The sequence below is a fragment of the Meriones unguiculatus genome, chromosome 18, assembly GCF_030254825.1.
Source record: "Meriones unguiculatus strain TT.TT164.6M chromosome 18, Bangor_MerUng_6.1, whole genome shotgun sequence".
Lineage (NCBI taxonomy): Eukaryota > Metazoa > Chordata > Mammalia > Rodentia > Muridae > Meriones > Meriones unguiculatus.
This window is the reverse complement of record NC_083365.1, coordinates 29472572-29494976: the sequence shown is the minus strand read 5'-3', so window position 1 is coordinate 29494976 and position 22405 is coordinate 29472572. Positions and strand designations below refer to the sequence as shown.

General features: G+C 37.4%; 1 protein-coding gene across 1 annotated transcript; it reads left to right on the top strand.

Annotated features, from left to right (window-relative positions):
• Nucleotides 1-6371: 6371 nt before the first annotated feature.
• On the top strand, nt 6372-7319 carry LOC110565843 (olfactory receptor 4K3-like). Its single transcript, XM_021663619.2, has one exon. It carries the CDS (start codon nt 6381-6383, stop codon nt 7317-7319), a length of 939 nt encoding a protein of 312 aa, XP_021519294.1. The 5' UTR covers nt 6372-6380.
• The last annotated feature ends 15086 nt before the right edge of the window (nt 7320-22405 follow it).

Here is a 22405-nt window from a genome sequence, read left to right as displayed (position 1 = left end):
GGTTGTTTCCAGTTTCTGGCTATTACAAATAAAGCTTTTCTTCTAACAGATTTAATGTGTCTGGTTTTATGATGAGGTCTTTGATTTATCAAATTACCAATGCAATTCTTTATAGATCTTGCAAGAAAAATCTTCAACTTCATATGGAATAACAATAAACCCAGAATTGCTAAAACAATCTTCTACAATAAAAGATCTTCTGGAGGTATCTCCATCCTTGATCTTAAGTTGTACTATAGAGCAACAGTAATAAAAACTGCATGGTACTGGCATACAAACAGAATGGTGGATCAATGGAACCGAACAGAAGACCCAGAAATAAACCAATAAACTTATGGAGACCTGATCTCTGACAAAGATGCCAAAAGATACAATGGATAAAAGATAGCATCTTCAACAAATGGTGCTCTTCTAACTGGATGTCTACATGTAGAAAAATTGCAAATAGATCCATACTTGTCACCCTGCACAAAGCTAAAGTTCAAGTGGATCAAAGACCTCAACATAAAACCAGACACATTAAATCAGTTAGAGGAAAAAGTGGAGAAAACCCTAGAACTCATCGGTACAAGAGACAACTTCCTGAACAGAACACCAAGAGCACAGGCTCGAAGAGCAGCAATCAATAAATGGGACCTCATGAAACTGAAAAGCTTCTGTAAAGCAAAGGACACCATCATCCAAACAAAACAACCTCCTACAGATTGGTAAAGAATCTTCACCAACCCTTAATCTGATAGAGGGCAAATATCCAGTATATATAAAGAACTAAAGAAGCTGAAAAGCAGCAAACCAAATAATCCAATTAAAAAATGGGGAACAGAGCTAAACAGAGAACTCTCTGCAGAGGAATATCAAATGGCAGAGTAACACTTAAAGAGATGCTCAACATCCTTAGCCATCAGAGAGTTGCAAATCAAAACCACCCTGAGATTTCAACTTACACCCATCAGAATGGCCAAGATGAAAAACTCTAGTGACAACACATACTGGAGAAGTTGTGGAGAAAGGGGAACCCTCCTCCACTGCTGGTGGGAATGTAAACTTATACAACCACTCTGAAAATCAATCTGGCACTTTCTCAGACAACTTGGAATAGCGCTTCCTCAAGGTCCAGCCATACCACGCCTAGGCATATATCCAAAAGAGGCTCAAGTACACTATAAGGACATTTGCTCAAACATTAATTTTATTTTTATACTAATTAATTTATTCACTTTGTACCGCAGCTGGAGCCCCCTACCTCTCTCCAGCCAAATCCTACCCTCTTTCCCTCAACTCCTACCATGCCCCTCTCCAAGTCCACTGATAAGGGAGGTCTTCCTCCCCTTACATCTGACCCTAGCTTATCAGGTCTCATGAGTACTGGCTAAACAATGTGTTTCCACAAATCCAGCCTTGCATCAAAGAACCCAAGAAGCAAGTTGAAGTAGCCCTCTAATATCTAACAAAAAATATTTTCAAGGAAATGTAATCAAAAGATATGGAGAAAGGTCAGAGTGAAACCAATACCTGGCTGGGAGCAGCTGTTGTGAAGGTCTCAAACCAGTATTACTTACACCTGTCCACAAGCATGGTGAATATCTTTGCAAACCACTTCAAGAGCAATTCTGGCAATAAAAAATAAATTTTAAAAAAAAAGCACATTCTCTTGGTGGGCTTGGACCAAGTAGGCAGAGCTCAGGACTCTTATGGAGAGAATGGAGGAAGGACTGAAATAACCAGAGAGGTCAAGGGCATCACAAGAACACCTACAAAAATCAACTAACCTGGACTCGTAGGGACTCACAGACTGAACCACCAACCAGAGAATATTCACAGGATGAGCCTATGCCCCCATATACATATGTAACAGATGTTGGACAACAGCTTGGTTGTCATGGAGAACCTCTAACAGCAAGAGCAGGAGCCTCTGCGATTCTTTGTCTGCCTTTGGTTCCCTTTCATTTAACTGGATGGCCTTCTCTAGCCTCAATAAAAGATGTGCCCAATCTTACTACAACTTGATATGCCAAAGTAGGAGGAGTCCCCTTCTCTAAGAAGAAAAGGAGGGGTCACTGTGGGGAAATGGAGGGCAAAGGAAGGCACTGGGAGGAAAGGAAGAGAAGTATTTCAAGATGAAAAGTTTATTAATTAACAATGGGGTTTTAATAACTTGACATTCAATTCATACCGGCCAACATTACAGAGTCATCTATCAAACTGAAATGCATACATCAAGTGATCAAGATATCCTGCCAGTTTGACACAACCTTGTCATGCACTAGGAACCTGCATTCACAGCATGGCTTTTGCTCTAGTTTATCACACACTATCCAGCGCATGGCCTCTTATAACTATAAAACATTTTTTTTCATTTAGGTGAAATAGACATAGTAACATATCAGAATATCCTCTTTGATGTAGTGGAAAATATTGAAAAATAGATTTATTTTCTCAAATCTTGGATGACTAACAAGAATGGCTCTGTAATTTCACAGAGAGAGAAATCCCTGAGAGATGTCCAAGAAAAAATTCTCCAGGGTTCTCATTTTATTCAGAAAAACACAACAGATCAATTCACCCATGGAACTACTTCAGACAGGGAATATAGAGCAGGTTTAAAGGATGTGCTTCCAACAGACTGCACCTGCCTGAAATGGATGTCTTCATGAGCATACATCAGATGGAAGAAAATATGATCAAGAAGAAGAAAAATATGAATGTGCAAGTCATCTCATCTCTCTCTCATTCTAAGATGATTCTTGAAGTAGTTCTAGGTATCTATTCTACCAATTCCATTATATGTGAACTTTAGCATTTTTCTTTACCTTTTGTTATTTTCAGGAGCTAATTAAATGGTTTCCCTATCTTTTAAGTCACCAGAATTTTACATGGATCGACATCAGCACACACACCATGAAAACACACCCTTGGTATGTTAGTGTCTGCATCAAAAGATCATCATTTCTTATCCAGTGATAGGTATGAACAGCTAACACTAGACAAGAATTCCTTGTGTCTTAATTAGGAACAATGTACTTTGATCATGGAGTGCACAATAGATAAGATAATTTTCAGCTCAGAAGAGGAGGAAATAGTCAAGTGACTGGGAAGAGAGATAACTACCCTTCATTTCAGAAATCAGATTAAGCAGTCTATCAGCAAACAAGACTTTAGGAGTAACTACAGTACAATATAAAGTCATCAGGATTCATCTCATAGGTTCTACTAAAGTATATAATACTGAAGCTATCAACAATACTGACCAAAATGCAAATATTGACACTATTGCAGTGTTTAGAACTTTGATAACAAAACAATGTATATGGAAAAATCTTTAATCAGAGGAAAGAGGAAATACTTGGTTTAAATGTTCCTAAAAAGAATAATTTGGTTTGTTAACCTTGCATTGATTTTTTTAATATTATTGATCTAAAACCCAAAGTCAGCACTTTCTATAAGAATAGCCACAAATTTAAAGGCAAGAATTTCAGATGAAGTAATACATATAGACACAATCTGAAAAAACTTTTCAGCAGAACAATAAAATCCCTGCCTGAAACAGTGCTAACAATATTGTTTTAAGATGTATGTGAAACTGTATATAAAGGAGGCAATTCTTTTGGATCATTTTTCTACAGATACTAGGAAATCTTGCTCTCTGCGTTTTTACACCTTCCCAATATAGCATCGACTTAGATGTATTAACTTTGTAGGTAAAGAAATGGAATGAAATGCTTCTAATAGAATACCATGTGTTATTAACTGCTAGATACATATAAATCAGATCTTCCTTACTTAAAAATCTATGTTAATCTAGGAACTGTGATAAACCTAGGTTGATATTAATATATTTACGACCATTCTTCCATGTATCTGAATAATAACAATATAAAACTTAATTTGAAAACTGCTAAATTTTTTATCATCCAATTGTCTTCTAAGAATGTGTGTGGACACATCACAGCAAACTTCTATCTTAAACAATGAAATACTAAATTTTTATCATCTGAGTAATTGTTCCAGAAAATACAAAATTAGTTTTAAACACCATTCTGGAAATTTTCAGGATGACAAGAAACTAATAAACAATTAGAAGTCAGATTATCAAAATGTTTCAGCTTTATACACCTGTCTGGTATAATAGTGTTGGATTTTCCTTAGAGAATCTGGTGATTTATCGAAAATACATAGATTTGTAGCATACAAAACTATCATCTACCATCAAATGTATGTGTTACCTAATGTCTTCAGAAAATACATATCAGCTTCACCCTTTGGAGTCCTCACAAAAAGGGAAGATGAATATAGCTCTGATGATAATGAGAGTTTTAATTATTTGCCTGCTCTCTTCTTTAACTGCAGGGGTCTCATAAAATAGCAGAATGAGATCTAAAAACTAAAAATCGGGAGAAAAAATACTGAAGTTGAAAGAAACTGGGCAACAATTTCCCATTAGCCAGCCTGAGTATTTTTATTACAGATCAAGACAAGCACTCTGCCTATACTTTGAGGAGAGTAAGTGCTGTTCAGTGAAATTTCAACAAGGTTGAAAATCAAAGGCACCATTTGCTTATAGGTTTATATATTTTTTCTTCTTTCAAACAATATAGATTATCTATATGTAAGTGACATAATGAGAAAACAGATGATAAATAGATGATGGATAATATGTTGTTCCTATAATAAAACTATAATATTTCAGGATAGGATTCTGAATATTAGTTGATAAAATTCAAGATCAGTACTTTTACTTTCAAAACTGAACTAAATATAACTTTCAGAGTTCAGGTTTTAAAATGTGTTGCCTCCTTCTTTGGTTACCAAATGCATATGTTTGCAATGGTAGCTCAATAATCAGTTTAGCTGAATAATAAATCTTATGATAGATTTTTGTTAAAAAAAAATATTATGATTCTGGTTTTTATGTTTCTTATAAGGTATTCTGTGCAGCTAACCACCAACAAGGCCGGAACATCTACTTTCCAGTTTTAAGAAAATATTTCAACTCAAAGTTGTCATGGAAATTACTGATGATCAATAGAGCCATTATACATGCTGTTAAAAGATGGCAAGATCCTACCTGAACTTTTACCCTGAAATTAAATGTAATTCCAATCAGGTCAAAAGTATAAACCTCATTTCTGTTAGGAATTTCCATAATAGCTGGTGTCACATTCAGATCATTTCTTAGTAGACTAATGGTCTACTTACTGATGAAACCACACATATTTCTAGGTTTTCAAGTTGCTATCTGCCTTTGTTACTGACTATCAAAGTAATACAAGATAAGTTCCTAATAGATCATGCAAAACTATCAAATCTGATTTTTCTCTTCTTGGGGAGTTTCTCTTGGGTGATTAGCTTTCACTTTGGACAGTGATTTTTCTCAACACTAACAAAAACTCACCTTTCCATTTATGCTTTTCTATTTTTGGTGTAGATATTAAACTTTCAATGTGATTATAAGTTTCAACTAGTTAAGTAATTTTCCACATCGCTCTAATTTATGTTTCCTTTTTATTTTTTTATTTATTACAATTTATTCATTTTGTATCCCAGCTGAAGCCCCCTACATCGTCCTCTCCGAGTCCTGCCCTTCCTCCCTCCTCTCCTCCCATGTCCCTGCCCCAGTATGCTGATAGAGGAGGTCTTCCTGCCTTTCCCTCTGACCCTAGCCTATCAGGTCTCATCAGGACTGGCTGCATTGTCTTCCTCTGTGGCCTGGTACAGCTGCACTCCCCCCAGGGGGAGGTGATCAAAGAACCAGGCACTGAGTTCATGTCAGAGACAGCCCCTGTTCCCATTACTAAGGAACCCATTTGAACACTGAACTGCCATAGACTACATCTGTGCAGGGGTTCTAGGTTATCTCCATGCCTGGTACTTGGTTGGAGTATGAGTCTCTGGAAAGACCCCTGTGTCTAAATTTTCTGGTTCTGTTGCTCTCCTTGTGGAGCTTCTGTCCTCTCTAGGTCTTTCTATCTCCCTTCTTTCATCAAATTCCCTACGATCTGCCCAAAGTTAGGCTATGAATCTCAGCATCTGCTTTGATAGATGCTGAGATTCATAGATGCTTTGATAGACTCTTTTGTGCAGAGTCTTTCAGAATCCCTCTGTTGTATGATCCTGTCCTGTTCCCTGTTTTCTCTATCTTCTGAGGTCTATATGGTTTGCCTTTTTGAATAGGGAATAATCCTCCACCCAGGGCCCTCCTTCTTGCTTAGCTTCTTTAGGTGTGCAGATCTTAGTATGATTATCCTATTTCATATATCTAATATCCACTTATAAGTGAGTATATACCATGTGTGTCTGCTTCTGAGATACCTTACTCAGGATGATCTTATGTTTTTTTGTTTTTTTTCTTTGCAGTTTGTTTCTGAGGACACATAAATAAAATGGATGGAATGAATCAGTCCATGGTATCAGAATTTGTGCTTTTGGGACTCGCACACTCACAAAGTATTCAAGTCTTACTCTTCATGATGTTCTTGATACTTTATCTGTTCATTGTATCTGGAAATATTGTCATTGTCATCTTAATAACCACTGACTCCCATCTCCATTCCCCTATGTACTTTTTGTTAGCAAATCTGTCTTTTATTGATATGTGGCTTTCCTCAGTCACTACTCCTAAAATGATCACAGACTTTCTCAGAGAAAACAAGACCATTTCCTTTTCAGGCTGCATGTCTCAGGTCTTCTTTGCCCATTGCATTGCTGCAGGAGAGATGGTGTTGTTGGTGGTAATGGCTTATGACCGTTATGTGGCCATCTGCAAACCACTCCACTACTTCACCATCATGAACCTGAAAAGATGCACTGGGCTGGTGTTGACTTCCTGGACCATTGGCTTTATCCATGCCATGAGTCACCTGGTAGTGATTGTGCAGCTGCCCTTTTGTGGACCCAAGGAAATTGACAGTTTTTTCTGTGATATGCCACTGATAATCAAGTTAGCCTGTATAGATTCACATGACTTGGATATTTTAATGAATGCTGACTGTGGGGTTGTGGGTGTAACCTGCTTTATTCTGTTGCTCATATCCTACACATATATCCTTATAACTGTTCGCCAGAGCTCTAAAGCTGGTGCATCTAAGGCCCTGTCCACATGCACTGCCCACATCACAGTGGTGATGATCTTTTTTGTGCCCTGCATCTTCATCTATGTGTGGCCTCTCAAAATCACCTGGTTGGACAAATTTCTGGCTGTATTTTACTCTGTTTTTACACCTCTCCTAAATCCAGCCATTTATACACTGAGAAATAAAGAGATGAAAAATTCCATGAAAAGGTTTATAAATAGCTACATGGATTCCAAAAGAAATTCCTAATATCCAGAAATCTGTACTAAATAATTCAAGTAATTGAGACTGACCCTATGGAATAATTTAAAATCAATAATATAAAATTACTTACATTCAACATTTTTACCACTCTACCAATTTAGGCATATGTTTAATACACTTTGAAAAACATAAAACTTAGTAATGACTAGCAGAATATTGTGAATTATTCGCTGGAATACAAATATGAATAACCCTTCACATGAGAATATTATTCAACCCATTCTATTATGTCTTCCATAAAGCATACCAATTTTTACCAAACATACATGTTTTTCTCTGTGAATAATAATGGAGTAAACTTCATTTGAATATAAATATATATTTGAATATGCATATATATGTAAATATATATAAACCACATTCCCCAAACTTTTTATTTTATTTTATTTCATTTTTATTACTGGTTACATTTCATTAACTCTGTATCCCAGCTATATCCCACTCCCTCATTCCCAAACTTTTAACTTACCCTTTGCATCATCATTTTGCTTAGTGCAGATGATGATAATCAGGGTAGAAAAAAAAATTTTTAAATATGACACTAAAGTAATAAGTTATATATGGAATAGCAGTGGACTTTACTCCATATCCTTTTTTCATTCAGGAGCATAATATCATAATAAAAGTTTATTAATTTAGCCAGATGATATTTTCTAAGTTGTATCAATCTTGAGGACTAAAACTTTGTTAGCAGCTCTTAGCATCTACGTAAATTTTTAATTATAATCTTTTGAAAGACCATGTACACAAATTCACTGTTTAGTTCAAGAATTTGTACTTAATGCATGCATTAGTATATAACACACCTCTAACATATACATTTGTAAGCATTTGTACTATGCTATCTCCTTATAGTTCATAAGGCAGAAAAGACCAGGAGGCCTTCAAAACAATACTGGCCATTTCCATTGTTCTTAGTTTCCCACCATGACTAGATGGTATGACCCTATTGCTAAAGCCACAACATACTTTGGCTCCAAGATATAGGAAAATCAATTTCAGAGTGACAGAGATACTTCTGAGCTGGCTCACATTCATAGTATTGGAAGGTGCTCTGTAGAACACTGGGAAAGATAAGACATCAATGGTGTTATCCATCTCTTCATGCAGAGAATGTCCTACCAACAACAACCTTGGTCATTGGTAGAATAATGGCATTGTTCCCATGGCATGACCCACCACCTTTTGTTTGTATTTAAGGCCTTTTCCATGGGAAGGAATTTATGACCAGACTAATATTCCTGATCAAATGCGAATAACTGGGAGAGTCAGATACAAATTCCCTTAAATGAATATACAATTAATAGTTTGCAAAATAGTCATGTTGTCTAACTCCTATTAAATATTTATGATTTTAACTGTATATCTGTGCTATTATCAACCATAGTAAAAGAAGATTTTAGAAGTAGGCAGTAATTGATGTGGAGACAGAATAATATTCAAAGGGCTAAGTGAAACCCAATAAAATTATCTATGTGCATGTACTTTTCAATGATTATAAGTGTGGCTCTGCAATAAGAAATGCTTCCAAATAAAAATAAAAGTATACAGATGATCTAGGAGAGCAAACAAGGTATTCTACTAATTATATTAGTTGTCTTAAAATCTTCAGTTGAGCTTCCCTCTTTCCAGGTAGCCTTAGTGTAAATCAAGTTGGCAAAAAAAAAAAAAAACAAAACCCAAAAAACAAAACAGTTCCTTTATTCTGCTTGCAAGTATTTTGTTGAAAATTTTTGCAATTGTGTTCATAATGTAATATGTCTATTATTCCTCCCATTTTAGTTGGATTTTTTTGTCTTTATATGGTTTGGGTATTAGCATAATATTATCTCCTTAAAATGTTTATAAATATTCCTTTTATTTCTTTATCTAGGCAGATGCTGAGACTTCTGGCCAATCTTTGGGTAGAGTGCAGGGAATCTTATGAAAGAAATGGGAAATAGTAAGACCTGGAGAGGACAGGAGCTCCACAAGGAGAGCAACAGAACCAAAAAATCTGGGCACAGGGGTCTTTTCTGAGACTGATACTCCAAACAAGGACCACTCATGGAGATAACCTAGAACCCCTGCACAGATATAGCCCATAGCAGTTCAGGGTCCAAGTGGGTTCCATAGTATTGGGAATAGAGACTGTCTCTGACATGAATCAATTGGCCTGCTCCTTGATCACCTTCCCCTGAGGGGAGAGCAGCCTTACCAGGACACAGAGGAAGACAATTCAGCCATTTCTGATGAGACCTGATAGACTATGATCAGAAGAAAGGGGAGGAAGACCTCCCCTATCAGTGGACTTGAAGGAGGGGGCATGGGTGGAGAAGGGAGAGGGAGGGAGGGATTGGAAGGGGAGGAGGGAGGGAGCTACAGAAGGGATACAAAGTGAATAAATTGTAATTAATAAAAATTAAAATTAAAAAATTAATTTTGAAGAATTGGTAGTATTTTATTTTAATTTTTATTTATTCATTTACATCCCAGTTATAGCCTCCTCACTCCTCTCCTCCTGATCACACCGTCTCTCCTTGTTTTGCCTCTACCCCTCTCCTATTCTTCAGGGAAGGGTAGCCCCCACCCACCCCAGCATGTCATATTGCATCAGGACTGAGTGCATCCTCTTTCCCTGTGCCCTGGCAAGGTAGCTCTCACCAGGGAAATTTGATCAAAAAGCAGGCAATAGAGGCCATGTCAGAGTCAGTCTCTATTCCCCTTACTAGGTAACCCATATGAGGACCAAGCTGCCCATTGGCTGTTTGTGTAGGGTGCCTAGGTCTACTCCATGCATGGTCCCTGGTTAGTTAGCTTTACTGGTTTTCTTATGGAGCTTTTGTCTCCTCTGGATCCCTCTATCCTTCCCTCCACTCTTCCACAAGACTCCCTTCGCTCCATCCAATGTTTGGTTGTGGGTCTCTGCATCTTTTTCCATCAGGTGCTGGGTGGAGCCACTCAGAAGATAGCTATGCTAGTCTCCCATCTACAAGCATAGCAGTGCATTGTTAATCATGTCAGGGGTTGCTGTCTCCCATTGGGTGAGTCTCCATTTGGGACAGTCATTGGTTGGACATTTCTGTTATATTTTTGTCCCTGTACATATCGTAGGCAGGACAAATTTGGGGTCAATGTTTTGTAGGTGGGTTGGTGTTCACCTTCCTCGACTAGGAGCCATGTCTTCTGTCTCCATGACTCCTGTTTCTAAGAGTCTCAGTTAGAATTGCCCTCATATCCTCCCAGGAGCCTACTCTGCCCTAGGTCTCCAGCTTGTCACAGAGCAGTCTTTGCCCAGTTTCCCTTCTCTCTGCAAGCTGCCTGTATTCCTGCCCCTGCTCTCCCACATTTCTCTCCGTGCTCCCTCTCTTATCCTGTTCACTCTCTTCAACCACTTCTGCTGCCTGTTTCCACTTCTGAGTGGGAACTAAGCATTGTCCCTTGTGTAATCCTTGTTAATTATATTCTTTTGGATCTGTGAGTTTGTAGTATGCTAATCTTGTATTACATGGCTAAAATCCACTTATAAGTGAATACGTACCATGTGTGTCTTTCTGGGTCTAGGTTACCTCACTCAGGATCTTTTCTAGTTCCATACATTTGCATGAAAATTCATAATTTCTTTGTTTTTAATAGCTGAGTAGTGTTCCAGTGTGTAAATATTCCACAATTTCTTTATCCATTGTTTGGTTGAGGAACATTTAGGTTGTTTCCAGATTCTGGCTATTACAAATAAAGCTGCTATAAACATAGTTGAGCAAATGTCCTTCCTGTATGGTAAATCATATTTTGGGTATATACCCAGGAGTGGTATAGATGGGTGTTGAGGTGAGCTAGTCTCAACTTTATGAGATAGCGCCAGACTGACTTCCAGAGTGGTTTGTACAAATATTTTATTTTTAAATGTCTGCTAGAATTGTGTGTCAATCTTTCTAGAATGTTTTGTTGTTAGCAGTAGTTTTTTTTTTTTTTAGACTTCATCTTTTTTCTTTGTTGTAAGTCTGTTTAAATTATCAATATTTTCTTGGTATAGCTTTGATCAGCTATATATAGAAATTAATTACTTTCTTTAGGTTTACCACCTTAGTAGGTTATATGTTATAAGGTATGACATAATGATGTTGGGCAAGGGGGGTTACATTACTAAGGAATTAGAATAGCTAGTAACATCTGCTCTCTTTGCAAGGCTTAGTGGTATCTTCCAGACAATACATAGTATGTTTAAATATGTTCAAGATCATGTTCAGCCCCAGAAGTGATGACAGGTGAATGTGGTTGTTGGGGGAGAAAGACTGAGAAGTGATCAGGTAGGCGCAAAATAACGTTTTGCTGCCTGTATTCCTAGATATTTATTCTAGATATTTAGAGATGGCTCATTTTTAATAGTATACCTTATTCTTCAAAAGTACACAGCTCCAGAGGATATGATGCCTTCTTCTAGACAAGGTGGGACAAGGTAGTGTTATCTTATTCACTTCACCATTACATTAACTTTTATGGTTCTTTCTACTTCTTCCAGTACTGCTTTTGGAATCTTTTCTTCTTGTTTTTTCTCTAGGTGCACTTTTAAGCTATTTATTTGGGTTTCTTCTGAGTTCTTTATTTTGTAAATTTTTATTTCAATTTTTTTCTTTATTATTATTATCATTTATTACAACTTATTCACTTTGTATCTCAGTTGTGGCTGCTTCCTCATCTCCTGCCAATCTCCCCCTCCCCCCCTTCTCCTCCCATGACTCTCTCCAAGTCCACTGATAGGGGAGGTCCCCCTCCCCTTCTATCTGACCCTAGCTTATCAGGTCTCATCAGGACTGGTTGCATTGTCTTCCTCTGTGGCCTGGCAAAGCTGCTTCCCTCTCAGGGGGGAGGATGGTCAAAGAGCCAGCCACGGGGTTCATGTCAGAGACAGCCCCTGTTCCCATTACTAGGGAACCTATGTGGAGACTGAATCTATGAGCTCTATCTGAGCAGGGGTTCTAGGTCATTTCCATATTATTTTTAATTGTGTGTGTACATGCATGTGTTGTGGTGTGTGTGTGTATGTGTGTGTGCGTGTGTTAAGAGCAGATGCTCACAGAGTCTAGAAGAAGGCATCATATCCTCTGGAGCTGTGTACTTTTGAAGAACAAGGTATACTATTAAAAATGAGCCATCTCTAAATATCTAGAAGATAAATTTTGAAAGAATAACTTGTTCAAGTGCTGAAAAATGAAATGCTATAAAATTTTCCCAGAATCTGGCAGCACTGTCAACGAGAAGAGGGGATGTGGTGGAAAAGAACATGAAAGAATGATTTTATGTTTGACTTTGAATTTTTGTCAAATCCATGTCTTACATGTATAAAACATATTATTAGGCTAAAAAAAAAGAAGTTGACAAAAGACCTATAAACTGAATGCAGATGGAGTGTTTTGATATTTGACTTAGAGGTCAAAGCATGTGTCACAACAAGCCAGGTTCTGCTACCTGTCCTCAGTAAGCCAATTAAAACAGCCAAATTAATAGCTCAAAGCAGAAAAAGGTATTTATTCAATGTGACCACATTGACAAGGGAACAAATAGATTCTGTGACTGCCTTAGTCCACCTTTGGGCCCTAAAATAAGAATAAAGTTTAAACAGAAAGCATGAACTATACATAAATAAGCAGCAAGGGCAAGGCATGGTCCTCTGCCGGCTCATTTTTCTCACCTCCATGTTTCTCCTGAAAGACCATAATAAGTGAATAAGTATAAGTTGTAACTTTTCTCCTGCACCTACAAGTATCCTGATATGCTAGATAACATAATAGGAGAATGGTGAACTGACGGTGGAACCCTATGACTCAACTTCCCCATAGTCATCAGTCCGTGATGGGGTGAGAATTTGTGACACAGCTATTTGGAGACTACTCATGCTCCTATAAGTAACCTCTTAGCTGTGTTCCATAATCAACCTCAATAAACCCAACCCAAGTTAGACTTTGATGAAGTCATACTTTGGCTTGCCATTGATGACCTTCTGGAATTGTTAAACATGTAATAGTGCCTGCTGCATAGCTAATGGAAACAAGCAACCCAAATGCAACAGGGAAAAAAACTAAAACTTAAGCCAAATTTATTTCAAATTAAAAAAAAAAAAACAACCAAAACTAAAAGAGAAAAAAAAAACCTCTGCTACACTATTTTGCAGGTAATTTATTTTATATTTAATTTTTTGGAATGAAAGATAAATATGGTTCATTTGGAATGTACAGAGATAAACTAAAGAAAGAAAGCCATACCTGAGCTGGATTCAGAAAGAATGCCTCAGGAATCTAGAGTAAGAAGCAATAGTACTCCAGGGCAATGAAAGTAATTGTCCAGGAATAAGATTTCTTATATAAAAGGAAGACATGCTTCAATTCAATATTCTTAAATATGTTTTACTTATTTTTGCTGCCAAAGGAGCTTTTGTTTATCAATTATTTACTGTTACATCATTACATTTTCGATCTAAAACTATTATGTTTTAGTTTTTCTTTAAAAAATTAAAACTATACACATGTTTTTAAAAGTTTCATGCTTATTTATGCAGCTAATTCTTTTTTTAATTTTTTGGATTATTGCAATTTATTCAGTTTTTCTCCCAACTGTAGCCTCTTCCCTCATCCCCTCTCAATGCCACCTTCCCTCCCTCATCTCCTCCCATCCCCCTACCCCAGTCCTCCGATAGGGGAAGCCCTTCTCCTCCCCTTCCATCTGACCCTAGCCAATCAGGTCTTATCAGGACTGGCTGCATTATCAGGCCTGGTAAGACTTCAGCCTTCCCCAGGGGGAGGTGATGAAAGAGCCAGCCACTGATTTCATGTCATCAACAGCCCCTGTTCCCCTTACTAGGGAACCCACTTAGATGCTGAGCTGCCATGGGCTACATCTGAGAAAAGATTCTACGTTATCTCCATACACAGTCCTTGGTTGAATTATTGGTCTTTGCAAAAACCTCTGGGCCCAGAGATTTTGGTTTTGTTGGTCTCCTTGTGGAACTCCTGTCCCCTCCAGGTCTTTCTGTCTCCCCCTTCTTTCAAAAGATTCCCTGCACTCTTCTAGGAAAAATTTTCCAAATTGACCATTTTCCTTTTTTTAATTTTTTTATTATTTTATTTCTTTATTACAATTTATTTATTTTGTATCCTGGCTGTAACCTCCTCCCTCATCTCCTCCCAGTGCTCCCTCCCTCCCTCTTCTCTTCTAAATCCCTTCCCTAGTTCACTGACAGGGGAGGACCCCTCCCCTTCTATCTAACCCTAGCACATCAGGTCTCATCAGCGCTGGCTGCATTGTCTTCCTCTGTGGCCTGGCAAAGCTGCAACTCCCCCAGGGGGAGGTCATGAAAGAGCCAGCCACTGAGTTCATGTCAGAGACAGCCCCTGCTCCCCTTACTAGGGAATCCAGTTGGAAACTGAGCAGTCAGTGGGCTTCCTTTGAGCAGCGGTCTAGGTCCTCTCTGTGCATGGTCCTTGGTTGGAATATTGGTCTCTGAAGTAACCCCCCCAACCCCCCGGGCCCAAATTTTTTGGCTTTGTTGTGTGGCATTAGTGGTATAGTGGTGAGCATAGCTGACTTCCAAATAGACCACTTTCATTATTTAACAGATAGAATCTAGAAGGCTATTGTTATGAAAAGCACAGAAACAAATGCAAAGCGTGAGTAGGCCAGAAGTATAATAGTATAATATTTTAAATTAGAACTGATATATTTTATGTTATCTTTCCCTCTTTCTCTCTCCCCCCCGTATCTTTCCTTTTTCTCATTTTGCACATATAGATGAGTATATAAAAGGATATATTCTAAAATATAACAATTTGTGCAAAAATAAATACATGCACATATGTGCATTTATTAATAGTGAAAGCTAGCAGCTGCTAGTAAGAGAAAAGGCACAATTATGCTTTCTGATTCATAAACAGAGCACAACTAGGTTACCAAAAATAGAATCAAATATGTGTCTAAACAAACATCTACATCAAGCTTCCATTTGAATAAAATGCAATAGTAATCGGTAATGTTAACATTAACTGAATCTATAAAGATTTAAACTGCAAAACAATGACAAAAATTAACTTTCAACAAATAACAGAGGAGGAATTTCAAAAGAAACTATCTATTTTATGACAATCTAAAATCATGTCAAGTGAAAAATAAGGGAAGATTGAATTATAATACTTTGGAGTGCATACTTGGGCAGGAAAACTGTAAAGTACTAATAAGTCATTTGTTAAATGACTTTACAAAAACCAATCTATCTATAATCCAGATCATTACTACTTTTTAAAGGATGTTTCTTTATTCATTGATAATTTCATCAATGAATACAATGTATATTGACCACGCACACTTCCTGCCCTCTCCCTGAAACTCATAATTGCCCCCCTAACATGTCCCATTCATATTTCATTGTTTTTTTTTTCATTCTCTGGGTCAAGTAATTGCTGCATGGATGCACATTGGTGTGGGGCCATGTGCTAGAACACGGCTCTACCTCTCCCAGTGGTCATCAACTACCAATTATTTCTTAGTTGGATACAAGGACTCATGTGCTGCTCTCCTAACAATGCTAGAATGTGACTAGCTTTGTATCATGGCTGATTTGTGTAGATAATCAGAAGTAGTGTGAGACCGTGAGTGGTATGGCCTTGTAATACCAGAGAAGACACTGGTTCACAGCAGTCTTCCCCAAACTTCGCTGTTTACTATCCTTCTGCCATTGTTTTCACAATGTTCCCTGAGCTGTAGACAGGGGTAGGGTGATACAAATGTCTATTTACAGCCAAGTGTGCCACACTTTCTACATTTTAACTGCATTTGCCTGCATTCTACATTTGTGAGTCTCCATGTTAACTATTTCATGTTGCTAAAAGGATGTTCTCTAAAACAAAGGTTGAATGCTGTGCTGATCTGTGAGTAAAAAAAATGACTATTTACAGTGTGTACGATTAGGAAGATCCATCTAAGAATTTTGGGGTAGTTATAAAATTTTATTTTTAGATTTGGGTAATGATTACAAGAATACTCATTATATATTTAAAAATCATTTTCCCGCTGTCTCTTTTGTGTTCTAGTTTTTGCAATCTCAATAAAAATGAATAAATGAAATGAAATTCAAAGCTTGGTAGAAAACTAGAGATGTACAAGTCCATTGTATAATCTACCTTGTCTGGAAGCCAAGATTCATCTATAATTGCCAAAGGTAAATCCTATCAACACACTCTCTGTTGACAATGGACTACAATAAACAAGAGAAACTTTGCTCTTGTGGCTGGAAGCCATAGTCATCTTCAGGGAGTCAAACAACACAAAAAGAAAGTTTCTGCCATTGCATGACCTTCCCCTGTGTAAAAAAGTGTTACATAGTTCTGCCACAGTAGAAGCAGCTAATCAACGGTGCTAATTGTGGTTGGACAGTGGCCAAGAAAAACTTCAGAAATCAGGTATTGGCTGCCAGGAATCAGTCTGCTGTGGGAGTTGTGTTTTGGAATCACATCAGCTCTCCCACAGTAATGAGAAAAAGAGTAGTTAATGGGTCACCAGAGGATGCCATTCATTTCGAGGTATTACAATTTCTATATTCTTCTAAGAATTATTTTGCCTATCTAGCCGAATAACAAGCAAATTAGTATTGGATACAAAAAGAAAAATCAAAAGGAAAAATTGAAACAGTTTTGAGAATTGTTCCTGAAATATCTATTTCAAGTACAAGGAGCCATAGTCTTAGGAACCCTTAAATTGAAGCTGGCAGGAAAATATATTGCTATGTAGTTACTTATTAGTTTCTTCATTGAAAATAGAAAAAAGTAATGGAATAAATAAGATGAAAGTCATAAAATTCTAGAGGGAGCAAATATTCATTACCTGGTTGACCATAAAACTTTTAATTATAAATTATGTAAAGAATAAATACAGATTTGTATTATAGCCTGGGCAGAACCATCGAAAAGTTATTTTCCTTTAACAGCAGTTTAATAAAGTAAATAAATCCTGAAAAGTCTAAAATGTTTCCTGAGACAATTGGTGAAAAAAAATGCTAAAAATTAGTATAAATCAAAAGAAGAAAAATCCAAACATAAGAGCAAGAAAATCTGAAAAATCATTTAAATCCATGGTTAATAATAAATGCAAATATTTTGACTAATAATTGATGGTGATAGATAGTATATTTTTTATTTATCCTTTACTCTAAGATCCAAATTGTTGGATCTTATATTTGAAAACAGAACGTCTGTTCTAGGGCATACGTATCTAACCAGTCCTGCTCATGTTGCTCCCTGTTTTTCTTATACATGTATTTTTACACACACATGTGTGCAGACATGCATATAAGTGTATATAAACATATATGAAACAAAAAAGAGACACATATATACAAAGATGGGAGTACAGAGACAGAAGATACAGAAAATATTTTAGGACAGTTTGTTATTATTATAAGTTAATTACGCATTGGTATCAACAGGATTTTTAATTCATACAGAAATTAGACTTGCCCACCTGTGATAGATTTCCACCATTGCAGTCTCAAATCAATACTCCCAAAATACAGTTCAATTCACCAAATATTTGCTGAGTGGCTATAGGACATTAGAAACTACAGTTGACAAGCAAAATAAAGCTGACTACAGAGTCTTTACTTTATCTCTGTTCTCTTATTATTTCCTATGAAAGCCAGTAAAGACAGAAATATGTATCAGTATGAAGAACTGTAGAGACAGATGGTAAAAATAATACAATATAAGGTAAGAGTACTTAAGAAAATTTCTCAGAGGAAATAAGATAGGAGGAATATTGAAAATAGGTAAATATTAACCAACAGATTACATGTGTGCATTTCATTTTCTAAATAAAAACATGAGCACATGCAGTGGGGTGAGAAAGAAAGCATCCTCCAGGGGCATTCCCAGGTCTGTGTTATTGCCAGATAATCAATTAAATAATATTACCAGCACAAGTTATTAGAAATGTGTCTATGTCATTAAATTTTCTTATTATAGCAAGTTTAAAGTACAAGGGAGAATGAGGATGTTTAAAGTGGTGCTTTAACTTTTTCCAAGATATAGGAATATTGGTACATATTGAGCCACCCAATTGTGTCACCACTCCATCTTCAGGAGTTTGGTTAGCCATATCCTGGAATACAGGTGATTTCAGGATATTACCACACAACACAGGGTTCTGAGACTGGGAGCCTACTCCAAGTCCATAGGAGCTAGGTAAAAAAACAGTCACCCCTCCACTCTATTCTGAGAAGGAAGGATACCCCTTTGTTATCTTCTTCCTTACATCAAGAAAGGTCCAAGATTCTCATTCTTAATAAACACTATTACTGGGAACAATCCAAATTCATTATTAATACATGGAGTAGAGAAAACCTCCTTTTCTGTCCTGTATTTCTGGGGCCCCTGGCCCTAAATTTAATATTTGTTGTTCATGAAGAGTGTCTCTGATGACAGCTGAGCTGATTGCTCCATTTACTAATGGAACTCAACTACCAGAGCCTGCTGTGACTTAAAACAAAAGTCCCTTAGACTGGACATGGTATCTGATGTACTCTACATGGTGCCATGAATATCCCCAAATGCTGTGAGAACGTCTGAGTACGGCTGCTTTAAAAACTCTAAAGGAAGTTTTGGTGCAGGCTCAGTCACCCACTAGTCATCACACAGGGACTGTATTTCACCTTCATGGAATATTGCAGTTTCTGATCCCCGTTGTGACCATGCTTACCTTTTTTTCAGTACTGAACTACCTCATATCATGTTGGTCCACTGGAAAAAGCTCTTGTGCTTCACCACTAGCATATAAAAGTGGTTTCTGTCAATAAGAAAATAGTTGTTAAAACAAATCAAACAAATAAACTGGGACTAGGAGTTACTCAACACATACATTGACTTTCTGGCCTCACTCTGAATATTTAGGGCAAAGGCATCCATGAAATAAGTCTCACAGTCAACACAAAACGTGCCTTTTCTCTTCAAGAAACTCCATTTTCAAACTGAAGAGATATACCAATGGCTACACACTCTTGCTCTCAGTCAAGGGCATCCTAGAATGCACAACTCTTTGAAGTTGAGCTGTCAAATATATAGTTACAGGCTACCAAAGACTGTCAGGTTATGTACAGGACAGTACAAAAACAGAAAGTTCCATTTGACACTGAAGTTAGCCACATGATATCAAACTAGAGGCGGCATGATCAAGCAGTCAGACACAGAACAGCAGTCCACATGAACTGTAGGCGTCTGATGCTAGCTATTGGAGGAGGAAGCCCCAGAAACACTAAATTTTGTTGTCATTGTTTTGTTGTTGGTTGGTTAGTTGTTATGAGCTTTGGGACTGGGTGAGGAAGGAGAATCTCAGTGAGGCGCTTATTGCATTTCTGTGATAGCTAAAGATGCTGACTTTTTCCTACATTTATTGGTCATTTATACTTCATTTGAGAAGCATCTTCTCAAATCCATTGCCTATTTATCAATCATATTAATTGCTGTTTTTAAATTATTTAAGTTCTTTATATATATACTGTGAATATTAATCCTCTGTCATATGAGTGGCTAGCACAAATCACCTATTCTTTTGGGTCTTTAATTTCCTTGGATGTACAGGAGCTTCTTAATTTAATATAAGTCACATGCCCATTGTTTTATTTCTTAGGCTACTGGGGTCCTATTCAAAAACTCATTGTCTACTGCCCGCTTTTTCTTTTTCTTTTTTAATTTTATTTTTTTCTTATCAGTTACATTTTATTAACTCTGTATCCCAGCCATGTCCCGATCTCTCATTCCCTTCCAGTCCCTCCCTCCCTCCCTCATCTCCACCGTGCCCCTTTCCAAGTCCACTGATGGGGGGGACCTCCTCCCCATTCATCTGATCCTGTTTTATCAGGTATCTTCAGGACTGGCTGCAAAGTCCTCCTCTGTGGCCTAACAGGACTGCTCCTCCCTTCGTGGATGGGGAGGCCAAAGAGCCAGTCATTGAGTTCCTGTTAGTACTGCCCGCTTTTTCAAGTGTTTCTCCTCTAGGATTTCTTTCAAATAACTTCAAGTTTTCAGGTTTTACCCTAAGATCATAAATCAAATTTGAGTGGATTCTTCTTTAAAAAGTAGATTCTTCTCTCATACAATATATCCCAACCAGTTTCCCCTCCCTCCACACCTCCTAGCTCCACCCCCACATTCTATTACCCCGGATTCACCCTCCGTTTGTTTTCTCTTAAAAAATAAAATAAAATAAAATAAATAAAAAAGCAGGACTCCAAGAGTCAACAGCCAAATAGGTAAAACAAACCAAAAGAGCCCTATTGTTTTAAAAAAAAAATCCCAAATGTTTGACTTTACCAATAAGACTCAGAAGCCAGACGGTGGGGTGAAAGCCTACTAGCTCCCAGAGGCAGAGAAAGCATCCAAATGACCTTCCTGCTAACTCACGTACCAGAAAGAAAAAGCCCCTTCTCCTTCTCCATGCTGTCCTAAATATCCTCATCTCAATATCCTTCCTTTATGCTTACTCCCTGTCAGGTCAGCTGGTTTCTTGCTCTGCCTCTTAACCTAAGGTTAACCTTATTTAATTCTGTTTACAGAAAACTCTTGGATAAAGGGTGTGTATCAGAACTGAGCCACACCACGATTTGATGTGTTCTTGTATTCGGTTTGCAAGTATTTTATGGAGTATTTTTGCATCAATGTTCATAAGGGAAATTGGCCTGAAATTCTCTTTCTTTGTTGGATCTTTGTGAGGTTTAGGTACCAAGGTGACTGTGGCTTCATAGAATGAATTTGGTAGTGTTCCTTCTGTTTCTATTTTGTGGAATAGTTTGAAGAGAATTGGAGGTAGCCCTTCTTTGAAGGTCTGGTAAAGTTATGCACTGAAACCATCTGGCCCTGGGATTTTTTTGGATGGGAGAGTTTTGATGACTGCTTCTATTTCCTTGGGGATAGGACTATTTAATTGATTTACCTGTTCTTGATTCAGCTTTGGCAAGTTGAATCAATCCAGAAAATTGTCCACTTCACTTAGATTTTCAAATTTTTTGGCATATAGACTTTTGAAGGATTTAAGTCCTAATGCTTATTTGGATTTCCTCAGTGTCTCTAATTATGTCCCCCTTTTCATTTCTGATTTTGTTGATTTGGATGGTAGTTCTCTGCCTTTTAGTTAGCTTGGCTAAGCGTTTGTCTATTTTGTTGATTTTCTCAAAGATCCAGCTCTTGGTTTCATTGATTCTTGGAATTGTTTTATTTGTTTCTAATTGATTGATCTCTGCCCTGAGTTTAATTATTTCCAGCCATCTATTCCTTTTTGGTGTGTCTGCTTCTTTTTTTTTTTCCCTAGGGCTTTTAGGTGAGCCATTAAGTTGCTTGAATGAGATGTTTCTAATTTATTCTTGAAGGCACTTAGTGTTATGAACTTTCCTCTTAGCACTGCTTTCATTGTGTCCCATAAGTTTGGGTGTGTTGTACCTTCATTTTCATTGAATTCTAGAAATGCTTTAATTCCTTTATTTCTTCCCTGACCCGGGTGTCATTGAGTAGCAAGTTGTTCAGTTCAGTCTCCTAGTGGGTTCCATAGTAATGGAAACAGGGACTGTCTCTGACATGAACTGATTGGCCTGCTCTTTGATCACCTCCTCTGGGGGGGGGGGGGGAATAGCCTTACCAGGCCACAGAGGAAGACAATGCAGCCACTCCTGATGAGACCTAACAGACTAGGATAAGAGGAAGGAACAGAAGACCTCCCCTACCAGTGGATTTGGGGAGGAGCATGTGTGGAGAAGGAGGAGGAAAGGAGGGATTGGGAGGGTAGGAGTGAGGGAACTACAGGGGGAATACAAAGTAAATAAAGTGTAATTAATAAAAAAGCATATAGAAAATCAAATAACCTAGATAAGAAAATAAATCTAAAATTCATAATGATCAAAACACTAAATATACAAAACAAAGGATGTAGAAGGTAGAAAGGGCAGAGAACAAGTGACATGTATAAAACACATTAGAATAAGACCTGACAACTCAATGGAGACTCTAAAAGCCTGTCAGCTCAGATAGATAATATACTCAGCAACAATGTCAATCACAATAAATGCA